This window comes from Nuphar pumila, chromosome 2 (assembly GCF_984573655.1).
Source record: "Nuphar pumila chromosome 2, dmNupPumi1.hap1.1, whole genome shotgun sequence".
Lineage (NCBI taxonomy): Eukaryota > Viridiplantae > Streptophyta > Magnoliopsida > Nymphaeales > Nymphaeaceae > Nuphar > Nuphar pumila.
Window position 1 is genome coordinate 122,023,910 of NC_143250.1, and position 19,377 is coordinate 122,043,286.

Genomic DNA, 19,377 nt, shown 5'->3' on the forward strand with positions numbered 1-19,377 from the left:
ATTTGAAGAGCTTATCTTAGTAGGTTTAATATCCAAACTTTATTATTTTTAATTTAGATTTTTTTTTTCTTTTTTTCTGTAAATGAACTAACTCATGCTCAACTCGTCTAACTTGGGTTTACCAACAACTTGAGCTTGGCTCACATTGACACGTGAATAAGCCGAGCTTGAACACTCTTTGTTCATGTTGTTTTGCTAACTATGATATTGACAATGTGAGGTCTCAATTCATGCACATGCACTTCTGGGGATAAGTGTCACACAATTCTGATAAGTACTATAATATGAACCTATCCAAATGTGGCCAGTTTTTATTTTCAAAATTTTATGTACCCCCATATTTGATAAGAAGGTGCTTGACATGGATCCAGTAATCCGGAATGTCATAAGAACCAATCATATAGCAGTATTGGATAGATCCCATGACACCTAATGCAGGTCTCATATTCAACTCAACACCTTTCTTAAATCATATAGCAGTATTGGATAGATCCCATGACACCTAATGCAGGTCTCATATTCAACTCAACACCTTTCTTATGTGGTTGGGGGCTTTCCAACAGTCACAATATTCAAATGCAAGAGACGTGTCTCTTGAGAGATGAAGGGATTTCTCTCAGGGGTTATGTCTCAAAACTAGAACTCTTCACTAAATATAAAATTCAGTGAAAAAAATATGATTAACAATGTATGTAAATATAAGAAGTCATACAAGCATTCAAGGTTACATTGATAAAGCATTTTGGTTTGTGAATGAGTTAAGAGTTTGGACTCCGTAAAGATTTCGAGCGTAACAACAATATCTTCATCCCGCTGCAAATTATGCATCTGTATATATGTTTCTAACAATGGTATCAGAGCGGGTTCGACAGATCTCTAACGGTATCGGAAGCAACTTGTGTGTGTGGGCATGTTGAAATAGAAATCGAACACCCGTAACAGCAACGACTCATCGACAGAAAAAGCGCATAAAAGAAAAATAAAAAATCAAAACAAGAGGTTAGTGCTTATTTTCTGATTTAGGCAAATCGGCGAACCAAGCGTTCTCAATTTGCATAAAAAAAAACAGGAAGATGGTTTGGCCTTCTTCAGGTTTTTTGATTTTTTCTAGGTAGAGGAAAGGAAAACCACCACCGATGGTGATCAGACACCGGTGGTGACCCGGTCATTCTAACCTACTCTCTCTGTGCGTCGGACCACCAGATTTCTCAGTGATCTCAGTGCTGAAAAAAAAGAGAAGAGGAAGAGGGTTTAGTCCCCTCTTTCTTCTCTCTCTTTTTTGAAAAAGGCTCAAACCGAACGAGGGTTTGGTTCCCTCTTTTTCTAAGAAGTGCTTGAACTAAACGAAAACGTTGGCAGAGGTGTTGGCTGAATCCATTAAAAGCAAATTGCTCACCCTTTCGATCGGAGGCCGAATTAGCCATCGGGGGTGCTGTCGGGACATCGTTGACAAGAGGTGACGATGGATCAGCCCCCTGCAATGGCAAACAAAGGTCAGATTTTCTCTAGCCTTCAAACCCTCATCGACGGAGGCCTCCAGAGATCGTGTGACAACCGCTGGTCACCCAATCTGGTGCGGCATCCTGCCACCGGCTGATAGTCGGGTGTCATTGGGTGCAATGTGTGGTCATCGGACCGACGTTGGATTTCCGCCTACAGCGGTAGACAAACATCAAAATGAAAAAAAAAATAGAAAAAAAAGAAGGATGGAGAAGGGGGAAAGGGCGTCGCCAAAAAATCGGCACCGCTCCACCGGCGGGTTCCCCCTTTCGTTTTAACGTATAAACCCTTTTACATAAAAAAAATCTTGTTTAAACCTGGAATTTCCTGAAAATTTAGAAAAAGGGTTAGTTTTCTTGAAAAAATAAAAAATAGCATACCGACTTTTCTGAAATTGTAGAAAAGTACTTCATTTTTTTTCTATTTAACTTAGAAAACTTTCCTTTTTGAGGTTTTTGTTTTCATTTTTGCTCAAAAAGGGTTTTGTCTTTCTGAAAATTACAAAAAAGTAGTTTATATTTTCTTATTAACTCAAAAATTTCAGAAAGTGTTCTATTTTATTAAGTTTTTGCAGAAAGGGTCTCTAAACATTTTTAATATTGCAAAAGAAGAGTCTGAACTTTTTGTTTAACTTAGAAAGTTGCAGAAACAGGTCTCTGTGATTTTTGTTTACACAGGACCTCTCATATTACTTTCTGAAATTGCAAAAAAGTAGTTCTGAGTTTCAGAAAATTACTTGCTACTTATTTTTGTCAAATAGTGCTTAAATTTAGTAATTTTTATGAATTTTTTGCATACTTAAAGGCCATATTGCATGTTAAACTAGTTTATAAGGATCAAAACTAGTTATATTTATAAATATTAATTGAAAAAAACCTTTATTAATTCTAATATTTGTTTATAATTAGGAATATGGCAAATTGAATAGTCATGGTTGAGTTATCCAAAATCAAAAAACTCAATAGGATGAATTTTGGAATGTGGAGAAGAAAAATAAAATATCTATTGACACATGACAAGACCCTATACATATTGAACAATATAAAATATTCACTAACTGATAAATCGACTGAAGAAGAGAAGAAAGCTCATAACAAGTTCATTGAAAATGATCAACTTGCTGGAGCAACTCTTCTAACATTTATGCAATACGACCTCATCCAAGTGTTTGAAGACTTTGACATTGCGAAAAGAATGATAGAAGAAGTCGGAAAGAAGTATGATATGACTTCAAAGACCCACATTCAACTTCTTCTGAAGCAGTACAACTCTTGCAGGATGAAAAAGTCAGACAATATGGTCAATCATGTAAATCGAATGTTGGTAATGGCTAAGGACTTAGCCATAATAGGAAATGATATTCCATAGCGCATGCAAATCTCTACCATATTAAACAGCCTTCCTCCAACATGGAAAATGGTGTCGATTGCCATGGGTTTAAACCAGAAAAGCCTTACTTTAACTGAGCTCCCTCTGCAATTAGAGCTTGAGCAAGAACATATGTCAAAAGATAAAAAAAGAGAAGTTATAAATACCCAAAAATTCTTTCCGGCAACCTCTCACAAGTTCAAGCCTAAAGGCACATTCATTAAGAAATTTAAACCAAGAAAGAGAATCTAGGAAAGCAAGTAAATAGAGAACGAGAATTAGTATGCACTCTGTCTGAATTATTGATCACGGATAGTGATCTCTCAAGGTGATGGATTGAGACAGGGGCGACACGATAATTGTCTAAGACAAAGGAAAGACTTGTGGAGATGAAGGAGTTGAAACCTGGAGATCATAAGGTGTATATGAGAAATAACACCTATAGTTATGTGGTCGGGATAAGGACCTACATGCTTCAGGTAGAAGAGACTAGTCTCTTACTAATAAATGTACTTTATGTACCGTCTATGAGAATGAATTTTTTAGCAGTGAAAGATTTTGCTAAAAAGAGCTTCAAAATTCGCTTTCGGGGTGACAAGGTCACTATTAAGAAAGATAAAAATATGAAGCTCAAGGGTCGCTATGATGCTGACCATGGTCTTTTTTGTCTTAATGTAACTTTTATAAATGATATAATGAATATTTTTGGTTATATTGATTGTGCATTTAATGTCGATGCATATTTATGAAATTTAAGGTTAGGGCATATAAATGTCAATAAAATGAAAAGAATAATTCGCATGGGATTATTACCTTCTCTTAAAAATATAGAATTTAAAAAATGTGAACCATGCATATCAGGCAAAATGACTAGAAGACCTTTTCCTAAGAGAAGTGGGTCATGTGACTTATTAGTTTTGGTACACACATATATTTGTGGACCTTTAACCGTATAAACACATGAAAAGAAATCATATTTTATCACATTTATAGATGATTACTCAAGGTATGGATATATATACCTAATCTCTACGAAATCTGAAGCTCTAGAAAAGTTTAAGGCATATAAATATGAAGTTGAAGAATTACTAGAAAGAAAAATCTAAGCTATTAAATTTGATAGAGGCGAATATAACTTTGATGAGTTTAAGACCTTCTGTATTGATAATAATATAACTCTTCATACAACTATGTCTTATACACTACAAAATAATGGTGTAGCAAAATGATGGAATAAAACCTTAATGGATATGACAAGATCAATGTTGGCACATTCAAAGCATCCCAATAAATTTTATGGAGAAACAATTTGTACTGCCATGTACATCCTAAATAAGGTTCCTTCTAAGGCTGTAGAACTTACATCTCATGAATTATGCACTGGTAAGAAGCCAAACTTGAGTCGTTTAAGAAAGTGGGGGTCACCTACTCATGTGTTGATTCCTAGTCAAATGAGAGACAAGTTAAATAGTAAAACTATTAAATGCATTTTCATGTGATACCTAAAAGGATCAAAGAGATATCGTTTATATAATCTTGAAAAGGGATTTATAGCTAGTAGAGATAAAATTTCTGAAAATTCAAGAAAACAATTTTGATCCTGAAGATGATGGTGTCTTTCTGGATATCATAAATGATCCTGGGGTACCTACTCAAGAGTTAGAGTATAACGATCCAATTGTGAATAATGAGCAAAACTTACAACCAGTAATTGGACAGAAAAGAACAAGAACTCCTCCATCCTATTTGAACGATTATTATACATTCTTGAGTGAGGAATTATGTTATTCTATGGATTTGAATGAAACTCTTGACAACTTGAGTTTTAAAGATGCAATTGCTTTTAATGAGTCTAAACTATGGAAGAAAGCAATAAAAGATGAGTTGGACTCCATAGAAAAGAATGGAGTTTGGAAACTAGCTACTTTGCCTAATGAATATAGGACAATTGCTAGTAAGTGGGTTCTCAAGAAAAAACTCAAGGCAAATGGATCTATTGATAGATTCAAGGCAAGATTAATAGCAAAAGGCTATTCTCAATGATAAGAAATTCATTATGAAGAAACTTACTCTCCTATATCCAAACTAGCATCTATTCACATTATTTTGACATTGGTAGCTTATTTGATCTTGACCTATATCAAATAAATGTGAAAATGATCTTCTTAAATGGTGAATTAAATAAAATTATTTTTATGCAACAACTAGAAGGTTTTGAAATTAAAGGTCAAGAGGATAAAGTATACAAGTTAAATAAATTATTGTATGAACTTAAGCAGTCACCAAGACAGTGGTATTTGACTTTTCATAATGCTATAACCAAATTGGGTTATGAGACAAATAGTCTGGATCATTATGTATATGCCAAGAATAGTGGGAGTAAGTTTGTTGTGTTATCCCTCTATGTTGATGATATATTAATTGCGTGAAATGACAAAGATATGATAAATATGACTAAATCACGGTTAAATTTTTTATTTGAAATAAAGGATATGGGTGAAGCTTCATATATCCTTGGAATTAAAATCTACAGAAATAGAAAATCGAGATTGTTATGTCTGAGTCAAGGAAAGTATATTGACCACATTCTAAAGAATTTTAGAATGGAAAGTACTAAGGCAAAGGGTATTATTGTAATAAAAAGTCAAAACTAAAAATGATTGTCTAAAAGATGGACAAGAAAAGTTGAATGTTTTCTATGCTCAGGCAATAGGAAGCCTAATGTATGCAATGCATTGTACTAGACCTGATTTAAGTTTTGATGTAAGTCTAGTAAATAAATATCAAAGCAATCATGGTCTCTCTTATTGGAAAGCAATGAAGATAATTTTTTGATGTCTAAAAGGAATTAAGGAACTTAAGTTATGCTATTAATAAGATAGTTTAAAGTTTGTAGGCTACTCAGATGCTGATTTTGTTGGATATAAAGATGAAGTAAAGTTCACATGTGGTTATGTATTTATGTTAGGAAGTAGGAAAATTGCATGGTCATGCAAGAAACAAGGGTATGTGGCACAACATACCTATGAAGCTAAGTATATTGTATGTAACATGATAGTCACATTTGGTATACTGATAAATTGTTTCCTAAATGAGTTAAAATTAGGCATTCCAAAAAATCTAGTTCAACTATATTGTGACAATAAAGTTGCTATAAGACTAATACAAATAGGAGTTGATAGCTCTAAAAGTAAGTAAATTGAAGTTAAATATTAATATATTCATGATATGCTTATGAAAAATGAAATAGTAGTGGACTATATTCCTTCAAGTGACATGGTAGCAGATCCGCTAACCAAGGCAGTCACTGAGAATGTTTTTACTAGACATGTGAGTTAGATGAGACTCAGATACATCTAAATGGTGAGTGAGTAAAGATTACTCAGAAAGTGTGTATGCAAGGTTCTGCTTGAAAACAAGCATATAAACACATGGTGATGTATGCAAGGTTCTGGTTGAAAACAAACATATAAATACAGGGTGTGTAAAGATTATTTAGAAAGTGTGTATGCAAAGTTTCGGTTGAGAAGAACAAGCATATAAACACAAGAAATCTCTTATGGCCATCAGTCAAAATATTCAAATGCAAAAGACATGTCTATTGAGGAATAAAGAAATTTCTTACGGGGGTTATGTCACAAGACTAGAACTCTTCATTAAATATAAAATGCAGGAAAAAAATATAATTAATAATGTATGAAAATACAAAAAGTTATACAAGCATTCATGGTTACAGTCAGAAAGCATTTTGGTTTGTGAATGAGTTGAGAGTTCAGACTCTGGCCATTTCAAGCGTAACAACAACATTTCATCCTGCTGCAAATTCTGCAGCTGTGTATCTGTTTCCAGCAAAAACCTCACTCACAACCTCATGGGTGTAAAAAACGGTGGGCATCCGTTGTCTACCAACGATCACACTCAGTCTTAGCTTCAAAACAAAGATGACAAGCGCACGGGAGTTCCAAACTTGTGACTATCCATTCAACTTGGTGATATTCACGAGTCATCCCTACTGAAATGAAGGGAGGCTCACGTCTGGATCGCAACTCCACAGGAGCAGGAATCCATAGAGCGGCTATTTGACACAGCCAATCACATGACAGCATTTCATGTAGGGCTTGCTTCTGTAACTGTGTGCCCCCCCCCCCACGCAATACTGTCATGTGATTGGCTAATGTCACTTAACCATGGCACTTAGCCGCTGCTTTGATCTCAACTCACTTCCACAGTGATAGTGATAGAGATTCGAACGTCAGCAATGTCATCAGCAATATTATATAGCAACCAATCACACAGCGGTATTGTGTGGGCCCCACATCACCCTCAATGTGGATTTCAGTCAAAGTCAACGCTGGTATTGGGGCATGTCTGGATATACCCAACTCTGTTGCAAAGGAGGGTATATCTAATGCGTGTCAAGGGTGGTCCAGTGGTACCGTTTTGCAAGCAAACTACGTGTGAACGCATGGGAAGGGAGGTTGGGCCGTGGAAATACGGAGAGAGAGAGGTTCGTGGGTTCGTTGAACCCGGACGGAATACCGTCCGAGGGTTAACAACAAAAGGAGGAAAAAAGGGTAACGGATGACAGCCATACATCCATCCCTCCCAATGACGTTTCTCAATTAAAAGCGTCAATTCTTTCCTTTCTCTCCACTCTTTTCGCCTTCTCTCTCCCTTTTGCCAACTTCCTTTTACATATGTAAAGTCCATGTCCTTTTTCCTATGGGTGGAGGCGGGGTTCATGAGAAAAGCATCTTGATCGCCTCAAATAGTGAAATCAGAAAAAGGAGATTGTTACCGGACAGCATCATAGTCATCGCTTCCACGATCAATGGTGCCCTCCACACACATGTGAACGTTAGTTTTTTCAAAAGGTGAAAACTTCTTCTCTCTCTCTCTCTCTCTCTTGAGGAGGACCCATCTTATAAGTTTGGTAGATACAGGAAAACGATTGACCCACTTGCAGAGATTCTGCTGAAAACAGTTTTCAACAACTCCATTTGACTTTTGTTTTGTCTTTTGTAATTTGTGGGGTACGGAGGAAAGACGACTAGAACGATTTTGGTGTTATATGCTTTTATTTTGGTATCTTGGAAGGAATCAAAAGGAAAAGAAGAGGGGAAAGCATGTTGGTACTTGGGTATTTGATGGAAGGAGACAATATAGTTGGGAGACTTATACAAGAAAAAGGGATGCCATGGTCGTTCTCACCACTCATGGACGCAGAAAATTTAAGGCCTTGTTTTTTTCACCACGTAACGTAGAGGCTTTTGACCGCTGGAAATGACGAGAAATGCCACTTCATACGACTTGATTTGTTTTTGTGTTTTTCATATTGTATGTTTATAATAGGGTTTAGAACAACGTCAGCAAAGGCCAAAAGATCAGTCTCTCTCTCTCTCTCTCTCTCTCTCTCTCTCTCTATTTGTTACTTTAATAAGAATAACGTCCGCGGAAGCTTTCGGTGGTGCTTAACTCAGAGTCAACTCTCTCTCTCTCTCTCATATTTTAGAGCACAGCCTGGTGTTCTACCTTAGAATTAAACTCTTGCAGATAACATAAAAGCAAAACAATTGAAGACGTTGAATATTAATAATAATTCTTGTTTATTTAATTATTTGTTTACACGTCCAAATTCCTATACACAGCCTTGAATAGATGATAAATTCATACTCTTGGCTGTTAGCATGAGATGTTTGACCTTTGACCCACTGATTACTTATAAGTAGCTGCCCTGAACTTCTATGTTCATCCATTCGTTAGCCTTTGAGAGATTTTCCGCATTTCATACCATCCCCACCAAAGAATATGGGGCCTCACCCGTGATTGAATTCTATGTGCGTGTCCTAGTGGGTACATTTGAATTCAGAGCCCTCACTTTTGCTCGTTTGCTTGTTTGTTGGTCTCTGTTGTTGGGCGTCTCTGTCTTTCAATGGACCCTACAGCACTTCCACTATTGATTGAAAGCTGTATCTTTGGCGTTGGTGCTGTAATTGGTCTCTGTTGTTCGCCTTCTCTATCTTATGCTTGTTTTGTTGTGGTTGTTGGGCCATTTTTTGTATTTTGCAGATAACCACATGATTTTGGTAGGCTTATACTTGTCTTAAAAATGATTCTCTCATCATCTTGCATCTAAGTTTCACGATTTCTGTACTAAAAGCTTTTATCATGTCATATAGAATGTATTTGTTTGTCCCATACATCTGTTTCTGCTAATTAGAGTACTGCTGAGGTAGGCTCTTGCTTGTGTTACGAAAGATGTTTTCATCCTTTTGATTGTTCTGCGTTTCATGCATGTTAGATTAATGAGTTACTGAGAGAGATGATGAAAACTAAACTAATCGAAATAAGTATGTTGGTCATCTCCACCAGTTTATGCTACTCAAGAATGAAGAAACCATCCTGTTTGTCCTACAGAAAATATTTGAATTTTAGATTTATATGTTTCAGTGCCGTGGAAATAAAGTTATCAGCTAATCAATTTCCGTTTCACTTCAGCACGCATTCAGGCTCTTACCTCCCTTTCAAAACTATTTGAGTTCTCTTCTTTCTTTGAAAAAGATGTCTTTCTAGATGGTCTTGAGTTTGAATTGTGCTTTTTTATTTTCCAGTATGAAACCTGACCAGTGGTCACAATTGCCAAATTGTGTTTTGAGGTTGTTTTCATCTGGTTTCTAACTAGAGTGAACTCTGCTGTTGCTTGGCTCAGTTGTGCATAGAAGGTTTCGGTGGTCCACGTACAGAGGAGAAGGAAAGCTTAGATGGGTCACTCTGTACGTGATGAGCATGAAACAGAGAACTCAGCCATTATGAAGATCCCATCATCTCGAATCCATGATGGTGATCCACCATCAGTTCACAGGGTTGGTATTCCTCCAAGACAAGATCTAGTGGAGGAATTTAAGCATACAGTCAAAGAAACACTCTTTGCAGATGACCCATTGCGCAGTTTCAAGGACCAGCCCAGATCAAAGAAGATACTTCTTGGTATTCAGGCTGTGTTTCCTATACTGGAGTGGGGAAGACAATATACTTACAAGAAATTCATTGGTGATTTTGTTGCTGGACTAACTATTGCTAGTCTTGCTATTCCACAGGTAGGAATAAAAAAAAAAACTTCTATTCAAATTTTATCTGATGGAGTTTCTAACTTTAGTTTCTTCTTCAAATTAGGACATTGGATATTCAAAGTTAGCACATTTGGATCCCCAATATGGACTCTGTAAGTCACTTCCTACAAATTGATATCTTCTCCTAATGAGCGAGAAATGTTTACTAATCATGCTTTCTGTTGAAGCAACGTTTTTGTTTTACCTGCATGTCTGATCTTTATCCTTCATTGTCTGATTCTCAAACAGACAGCAGTTTTGTCCCACCATTGGTTTACTCTTTTCTGGGAAGCTCCAGAGATATTGCTATTGGACCAGTGGCTGTGGTATCTCTTCTGCTGGGTTCCTTGCTACAAGATGAGATTGATCCTGCTCGTAATCCAGTCGAGTATCGTCGCCTTGCTTTCACTGCTACATTCTTTGCTGGTGTAACTCAAGCAGCACTTGGATTTTTCAGGTGATTTTATCACGTCTATTTTAGCACTTCTATCACATTTATATTTACAGCTTGATTATTTGAATTTCTCTTTCAGGTTAGGTTTTCTGGTTGATTTTCTATCCCATGCTGCTATAGTGGGCTTCATGGCCGGGGCTGCAGTTACAATTGCCCTGCAACAGCTGAAAGGTTTTCTTGGCATCAAGAACTTCACTACCAAGACGGATATTGTTTCTGTTATGAGTTCAGTATGGCGCCCAGTACATCATGGGGTGTGAAATCATTACAGACATTTTGACTTTTTTCTTAGTATGCTGTGGAAAACTAACTGTTGTGATCTGCTCTATGTGTAGTGGAACTGGCAGACGATACTCATCGGAATAGCCTTCCTGTCATTCCTTCTATTAACTAAGTATATTGTAAGAACCTTGTTTACATGATGCTATTTCCTTCCTTCTCTGCATCTGGTGTCAGGCTTACACGATTTTGGTATGCTACCAGGCAAAAAGGAACAAGCGCTTATTCTGGGTGGCTGCTATATCACCTATGATATCAGTGGTTGTGTCCACCTTTTTCGTTTACATAACCCGAGCAGACAAGAGTAATGTGCAAATAGTGAGTATTCATCTCTTATTTAGGTTGCAGGACACACTTGTATGGATCTTACTTGAAACAAATCATGCCTATAGTACCAAGATGCTATTTTTTTTTCTTTCATGAAGGTGGGCAAGATACACAAGGGGATAAATAAATCCTCTGTCAATCAAATTTATTTCAGTGGAAGCTATGTTGGCAAAGGTTTCAAGATTGGTGTGGTAGCAGCTTTTATAGCACTAACGGTATGCCAGATCAGACTCAAAATCATTCTTGTTTTTTTATTCTAACATCCTAAATTAAGAAATCAACCTCATGAATCTCCCAGGAAGCTATAGCAATCGGAAGAACATTTGCTGCAATGAAAGACTACAGTATAGATGGCAACAAAGAAATGGTGGCATTAGGGGTAATGAACATTGTTGGTTCATTGACTTCCTGCTATGTTGCAACAGGTATGAAAATAAATTTTTAATATGATTGAAATTTACATTACTGATTAATGTTAAAGAGTCATTCATTCTTACTTTTAGATCAATGCCTTTCCAGGTTCCTTTTCTCGGTCCTCAGTAAACTACATGGCTGGTTGCCAAACAGCTGTATCGAACATAGTGATGTCTATTGTGGTATTGTTGACACTAGAACTGGTCACACCCCTCTTTCGTTACACCCCAAATGCAATTTTAGCAGCCATTATTATTTCTGCGGTGATTCCATTGATTGATTTTGATGCTGCATGGCTGATATGGAAAGTTGACAAACTGGACTTTATTGCATGCTTGGGAGCCTTCCTTGGCGTTCTGTTTATATCTATTGAAATAGGGCTTCTAATTGCAGTAAGCATCATAATCCTTTTATGCAAATCCACTTCATCACAAAACATCTTACAAGTTAAGAGCAGAATAAGGATTACATAATTTCTCATGACCTTCTTGTCATCAGGTCTCAATATCATTTGCAAAAATTCTTCTTCATGTTACTCGTCCACATACAGCATTACTTGGAAATATCCCTCAGACATCAATCTATAGGAACATCGAGCAATACCCAGATGCAATCAAAATTCCTGGTATTCTGATTACAAGAATTGATTCAGCAATCTACTTTTCTAACTCAAATTATGTGAGAGAGAGGTAAGCATCTGGATTTTTTCTTTTTCTTTTTTTAAAATTATCTATATAGTCATTTTTTCGGCTTCCAGATTTTCCTATGATCCAGAAAGACTTACAAGCTGCTGAATGTTTTGTAGGATACTAAGATGGTTATCTGATGAAGAAGAGAAAGTACAGGGGATGGGTCAACAGAGGATCCAGTTCTTGATGATAGAAATGTCACGTAAGAGTTTCTTCTAGGAGACTGATATCCATTCTTTTCGAATGGTATTCCTGGGACCTGTTCTGATGTTTGGATTGTTGTTTGCAGCTGTTATTGATATTGACACCAGTGGTATCCATGCCATGGAAGAGCTTTACAAAAGCCTCCAAAAACGAGAAGTGCAGGTTTGCAATTTCATAAAGTTTGTTCATTAGTTCAATAAACTTTTCTATTCTAAGACATCAAAGTAAAATTAGGTTAGTACATAACTAAGGTTGGGATTATCATAATATATTAGACTTAAGTCATACAAAAAATAAGTTCCAGAAACACTTTATTAAAAAAATTAACGAAAGAATAATGGAAATTAGTACCCTCATGCACTTAAGCTATCATCGTCATCTCAGTCCTTGTCTGATATACCGAGTTTTCTTTCTTGAAGTTGGGATACATGGTATACTGTTCTGGAATTTCTCATTATAGGAGACTCACTAGTACCACCACTTCTGGTATTACATGAAACTGACAGCATAACGGGTGTTACTTTTTTCAATCAAGCTTTCATTCTTGGACAATTTACTGGTCTATAAATATGTGCATGTATTCATGAATACATAAACGCAAAAATACATGCAGGCCTATATATATTATTTATATTTATATATGTATGTATATATGTATACATATATATATATACATGTGTGTATGTATGTATTTATGTACACGAGAGAGAGAGAGAGAGAGAGAGAGAGAGAGAGAGTTTCCTTATGCTGGAGGTTTAAGATCACTCTCCAGAAAGAAAGAGTTTTCCCCTACTCAACTGTGTCACTTCATCCATGGTTCTCCTGGAAATGCCTTTAGTTATTTAAATGTCCAACAGCAATTCTGTAAGGGTATGTTTCTCGAGATGATTAGTACTTGGATAAGTGCCACTAGTCTTACCATCTAGTTTGCTACAGTTTTTGGTCATTTTAAATGTCAAAAAGAGTGTTACATAGTACAGTTTTTTAGTCAAAATAATACCAAAAGCAATCTGAAATGCCAAGTTCTGACAAAGGCATGTTAGCAAAATGGGTCATGATCATGATGGCCCATAGGTTTGTTCCTCTGTTGAATGACAAGGTTATGATCTTTACTTGAATAGATGATGCATGTTAGCATTTCAGTTATGCATCATCATTATTGTTTATGTACATGTATTTATTTGTGTTGCGTAGATATATATATATATATATATATATATATATATATATATATATATATATATATATTTCTGTAAGTTTCAAGTTGTTAGTTCACATCGTGTAACAAAATCCAGAAATAGAGAACCAGAAATGTAAGCATTATTTACATTGGTAAAATTATTTTGTACCTTCTGAACCACATATTGAATAAAATTAACCAAAGATCTGAAGCTATGCCTATGAATCTTTTAGAATTTACGTCACTGATAGTGTAAATTGCATTTTTAATCATAAACAAAAATTCCCCGAACATGCACGCTAGCCTCAGGACCAGATTTTATCTTCTCATTCCAAACATGTAGCACTGCAACATCAGAGGTTAAGACCCCAATTTTGTCTTTTACCATGTGATGAGAGTCCAATTCTAGATGGATCTGCTAGACTGTCCATTATCGGTTATTGTAAAATTCAAAAAAATCCTCCTTAACTAGAAGTAATTGTATATCTCGCATAATTTGTTTTGACTGAGTCCTGATCTTTGCATCACAACAAGCTGGAAAGAATTTCCAGCCAACATATGGATCACATTGTGCTACTCCATGAAAGTATCTGTCTGTCAAGATCACTAAAAAACTGACTCTTTAAACAATAAAAGTGTCATGTAATATGCTGTATTTGATGCCATTATAAAGATTACTATCTCATATTTCTTTTGGAACCAAGCTGTAAGTAAAAGGATTTCCTTGGCTTTTGTTATCTTCTTCCCAGTATGTATTATCTTTTGCAATGCACTAGATTGAATTCGATCAATGTCTTGCTTTCATTTTTTCAAATGGAAGGTTCACCGAAGTATTTTTAGTTATCACTAATTTTACCACTTTTTTACTTGGAGTCTCAAATTTGAAAAAACTTACTGTAAAATTAATACATGTACTTTTTCCAATCAAGATATTGTGAATGTTCAATATAACAGCCTTTTCTCAGTTAACCTTGCTGAAGATATTCTAGAGGTGACAAACTAAGAAAACCAAACAATCACGCTCACATACTCTGTCCCTAGAGTATTCATGTCGTCACCATAACATTTGAAAATATTTAAAGGAACAAAATGAATGAACCTCTTCAGATCTGTATGCATGTGCTTGCAATATGAAGATTCTAAAACTTTGTGTTCCTATATGTATTTGCAATTCAATAGGCAGATGATGTAGGTGAAAAGTTAGAATGTTAAAATACCTCTAGAAAACCTGCAAGGGCTCTGCTCATCTGGTAGGGGTGACTTGTCAATGTCACCAAGTCGACGGGATGTCACAAGCTCGGGTGGCATCCTTTGCCACAAGATCGAAGCTGGGTGTACTCCCTGGTGGGCAAGGGGGACATAATTCGGGTCTGATCATGGAAGAGATTCTCCTCAAGGGAACCAGCCAGGGTTTCCCTTGCATTAGCGAAAAAAATACACTCCTAGGAAACCATGATACCTTCTTTGCCATTAATGTCTCCATAATCGATGTGAATTAAGTTTCTATTAAGAAATGGGTTTCCCATCGTTAGTTTGATCATCCTATAATGAAGCACTAACAAAATTAAGTGAATGATGTGTGAGTGTGGTTAGATTATCAATCGATCAGCTAGCTGTTTGTCTACTGAGAATTAATGGCATGAGAGATGACATTCATCATCTAGAGTTAACTCATTAAATTAATGTAAAAAATCTTTGCATTTGCAGCTTATACTTGCTAACCCGGGGCACAAAGTGATCCACAAGCTCCATGAATCCAAGTTCAATGAAATGATTGGTGATGACAAGATCTTCCTTAGTGTTGCAGAAGCCGTGCAGACCTGTTCATCAAAGGCCAAGTTTGAGGTTTAGCTTTGTGGTCATGTGCTCGTGTCTATTCAACAGATACATACCTTTACTAATAATGAGTATGAATGCCAAGGACTCTCATCAAGAAGACCATGCTGTCCTTGAGAAGAATGCACCAAAAGAGAAGCTCCTTGAGTTTTGTAAAGCTGCAATCTACATAGGGATCAGCAAGTTGCAAAGAATTTAAAGCATTTTGTGAAATAGAAAAGCAACAAAGTTGGTAATGCATTGAAATGTTGGATGAGTGTTTGTAGCACTTCTACACGTAATGGTAGCATGCACTAGTGGAAGAAAAGCAAAAATTTTTTTATTAGATTGGTCCACTGTTTTCAGATGAGTTGTAACTGCATACATGGAGGGAAAAGAGGATGCAGGAGATAAGGATGAATTAAAAAAGGGATCCACTAGAGACAACACAAAAAAAAAAACGAAAGAAAGAAAAAGAAAAAAGATGTGTGACAACTTTATCAATAGAGAAAAGGGGCTTATGTTTAATATAGGGAACTATTTGGATTCAAAACTGGCTAAAATGCCTCCTGGCGTTTGTTCTTGCATGGGCTTCACGTCCTTGGTTTGCAAGAGTAAACCATGACAAGAAGAAGAAACAACGTTGCCTTTTAGACCTAAAGGTTTGGTATAATACGGGGGACGTTGGTGGGAGTGGTTAGAGTATTAGATATGGTATCCAGGGCTTTCTTGAACAGAACGATCCAAGGATCGCCAGATGCCATTTGGGCTGTGTTTGATTGGTGGGACATACCCACGCAGGACATTTTCCTGAACAGTTTTGTCGGACGCCCTGTAGTCTGACTTTTTTTTTTTGAAAGGCAGGCTGGGGTTAGGCAGACTCCTACCAGTTATACAACTATACCATTGGGTTTTGAATCTGCAACGTCCCAATACAAGGTGACGTGCACTAGCTGCTCCTACCAGACAAACCGAGCACCCGTTGGTCCTGGAGTCTGACTCTCTTGCATCCTCAAAAGTGAGACCAAGTTACACTTATGTCTCATTTTTTTTTAAAGGCAAGCATCTCCCTGTGGTGCATGAAGCGAACATTGTTGGGATACAACAATCTCTAAAGGCTGTTTCACTCCATCAATCAAACGCTACCTTTATAGACTAGCCCTCGTGTGGATGGCCCCCCACAAATCATCCACTCTTTTGATAATGACATATGGGTCTTTTTAGACAGGCAAGCTGAGGCTAGGCAGACCCCCCAGTACAAACAAGTACAAATCATATACGGTTTCGGTTTGACGAATGAAACCAGATTCGGTCAGATATCGAACAAAATCCAATTCATTGACAAAAAAAGAATTGTAAAAGCAACGGAAAATGGTCATGTACGAAAAAATGACGTGTTTTCAAAATGTCCTATAATTTAGTAAAATATGCCTAATGTCCAAATTCATAAATGTTTAACTTCTTTATAACCATTTTACCCTTTACACGAGAGAACTTTTTGAAGTTCATGCGATATATCGGTACGCTCTCTAGGTATCAAAAGCTCTCACTAAAAGGTAGATTCGCATATTTTTTTGTGAACTTCAGGAGGCTCACGAAGTTCGCATAACTATATCTGTGAACTTTCTGTAACTGAAACATGCGCAACTTTGCAAATATCCTACTAAATTTGCATATATAGTACGAAGTTCTCATAACCATATCTGCAAACTTTCTGTAAGTGAAACCTATCGAAACTTCATAAATATTCTACTAAATTTGTATATATAGTACAAAGTTAGCACAACTAAATTTGTGAACTTCGTGTTACTAAAACATGTCGAAACTTTACAAATATTCTACTAAATTTGCATATATTTAGATCTTATACCTCATTTGCAAACTTTTTTAACATTCGCACATCCGACATGAGATTCACAAATTTTCTGAAAACTTAAATGTGAACCTCTCTAATTTTTTGTGAATATCTGTACTAGCATTAAATGTGATACTATGATATTTATTTAAAAAGCAATGATTCAGATTTTAGGGTTTGTTTTAGCATTTTGGGGCTTTGTTTGTGATCCCCAACCCCTTTTGCCTCACTGTATTTTTTTTTGACAAATTTTTTTGGCGACACTTCATTGGTGACTTTTTTAGCATCCAGGACATTATCAATGGCTAGATATTCCGGTAAGCACATATTAATGGTTGAAACAGTTATTTTTTGAAATTTCTGGCATGAATCCATTTTTTTCATTGAATTATTTTGGCATTCCATTTTTTTCATTGAATTATTTTGGCATTCTCTTTATTTGTTAAATAAATAGATAAATATACAACTCTAAAAATTATTTCATATTTTACCTGTTTATGTTATTTTGGCATTCTCTTTTCTTGTATGTATATTTTTTTGGCATTTTCTTTTTTATATATATATTTACTTTTAGGCATGTTTGTTTATTCTATTCATTGCATTTTATTTTCTTATGCTACTTTATTCCACTCTTGATCATAAATCTAATACATTTTGTATGATCTGATGTTTGAAATATGCAAGTGTGGGCCTTGGTTTTTCTTTCAAAACATGATCACATGTACAACCAAAATAACATGTTTCTAAAATACCCCAATAATTTACCAAATCCGCCGAATGAACAATATCACAAGTTCTTAAATTTTTTATCGCTTTTACCCCTCACAGGTGTGAATTTTTTATTTTTGCACGTCATGATGCTAAAATAATACACCCACAGAACTCGTCAACAAAATTGCATTGAAAGTTATGAAATTCTAAAAAATATTGCAAAATTTCAAACAGTTTGTGAAACTCGCACGATCACTAGCGAAAATCATAAAATTTGTGAAAGTCTGATAATTGTGAAATTGTTGATGAATATCGCATGAAGTATTGCAAAATTATAAAATATTTATGAAAGTCTGATATTGTGAAATCTCTTGTTCGAATCACACCCGTATTATGAACTTACTTTTTCTTTCGAAATTATGTCCCATATAAATGACACTTTGTTTTGTAACCCTTTATTTTCATCTGGATGCCCTATTTTCACAATACCTAGCATTCTTGTGGTTCCCAATTCTTCCAGTTATCTTTCGACGATAATCAAGCGAATATTTTGGTGGGTAGCGACTTTGCAAAAATCCCTCATCGATGACAATTCATCAATAGTGGTTCACTGGCTGTAGAAAACCTCAAATTCCCTCAACTAAGTTTTTTTTGGTAAGGTTATCGACAACTAGGTTTTTTGGGGAATAGTTTTTCACTATTGTATTTTTGGTAAAAACATATATTTTTTAAAATTAGTTTTATGTGTCAGTTATGTCCCTTAGTTTGTTTTTGCATGTATATTATCTAGTTTAATCAATTGCTTTTCAGTTTTTTCGGTGTGTAGAACATTGCATATTAGTTTTCTCAATTTTTTTTGGCTTTTGCATGTATATTAACCAGTTTACTATTGTTATCATTTTTTATTACGAGATGGCACCAAAGTTTGTTGCATATATAGGTGTTATCGATTTTTGCATATATATTATCTAGTTTACTATTGTTTTGGTTTTTGCTTGTATATTATCACTACAAGAAAAATGTCAATTAGCGACAGAAATTTACGACAAAAATAATCCGTCACAATTTTGCGATGGATTAGCGAGAGAAAATAAGCCATCCCTAAAATTTGATTTAGTTGCGGGATTTGCGATGGAACAATTCTGTCGCCAAATCTGTCGCTAAGTAGCGACGAATTAGCGATGAAATAACGATGAAATTACATCCATCGCAAACTATGTCGCAACTTAGTGATGAAATAGCGACATCTTTTTCTCATCACTGATTAGCGACAGTGTTTGCGATGGAATGTTTCTATCGTGAATCCATCGCTAAGTATCATCGGTGTTGGCGATGGAATTGTTCTATCGTGAATCTGTCACTAATTTTTTATGTAAAACGCCCATCTAGGGCACAAAATTAAGTCTGCTCTCTCTCTCTCACATGCGCTGCTCGCCCCGACCACCTACCTCTCTCCGGCGACCGCCCTGGCC

The 19,377-nt window shown here is 35.9% G+C and overlaps 1 protein-coding gene across 1 annotated transcript; it reads left to right on the forward strand.

Moving 5' to 3' along the window:
• Positions 1 to 9,585: 9,585 nt before the first annotated feature.
• On the forward strand, positions 9,586 to 15,628 carry LOC149846966 (sulfate transporter 1.3-like). Its single transcript, XM_089996700.1, has 13 exons — positions 9,586 to 9,965; positions 10,042 to 10,090; positions 10,227 to 10,434; positions 10,511 to 10,685; positions 10,767 to 10,832; positions 10,915 to 11,028; positions 11,136 to 11,252; positions 11,336 to 11,462; positions 11,557 to 11,843; positions 11,950 to 12,140; positions 12,257 to 12,342; positions 12,430 to 12,506; positions 15,232 to 15,628. The coding sequence occupies exons 1-13, from the start codon at positions 9,630 to 9,632 to the stop codon at positions 15,373 to 15,375; spliced, it is 1,977 nt and encodes a 658-aa protein (XP_089852826.1). The 5' UTR covers positions 9,586 to 9,629; the 3' UTR covers positions 15,376 to 15,628.
• The last annotated feature ends 3,749 nt before the right edge of the window (positions 15,629 to 19,377 follow it).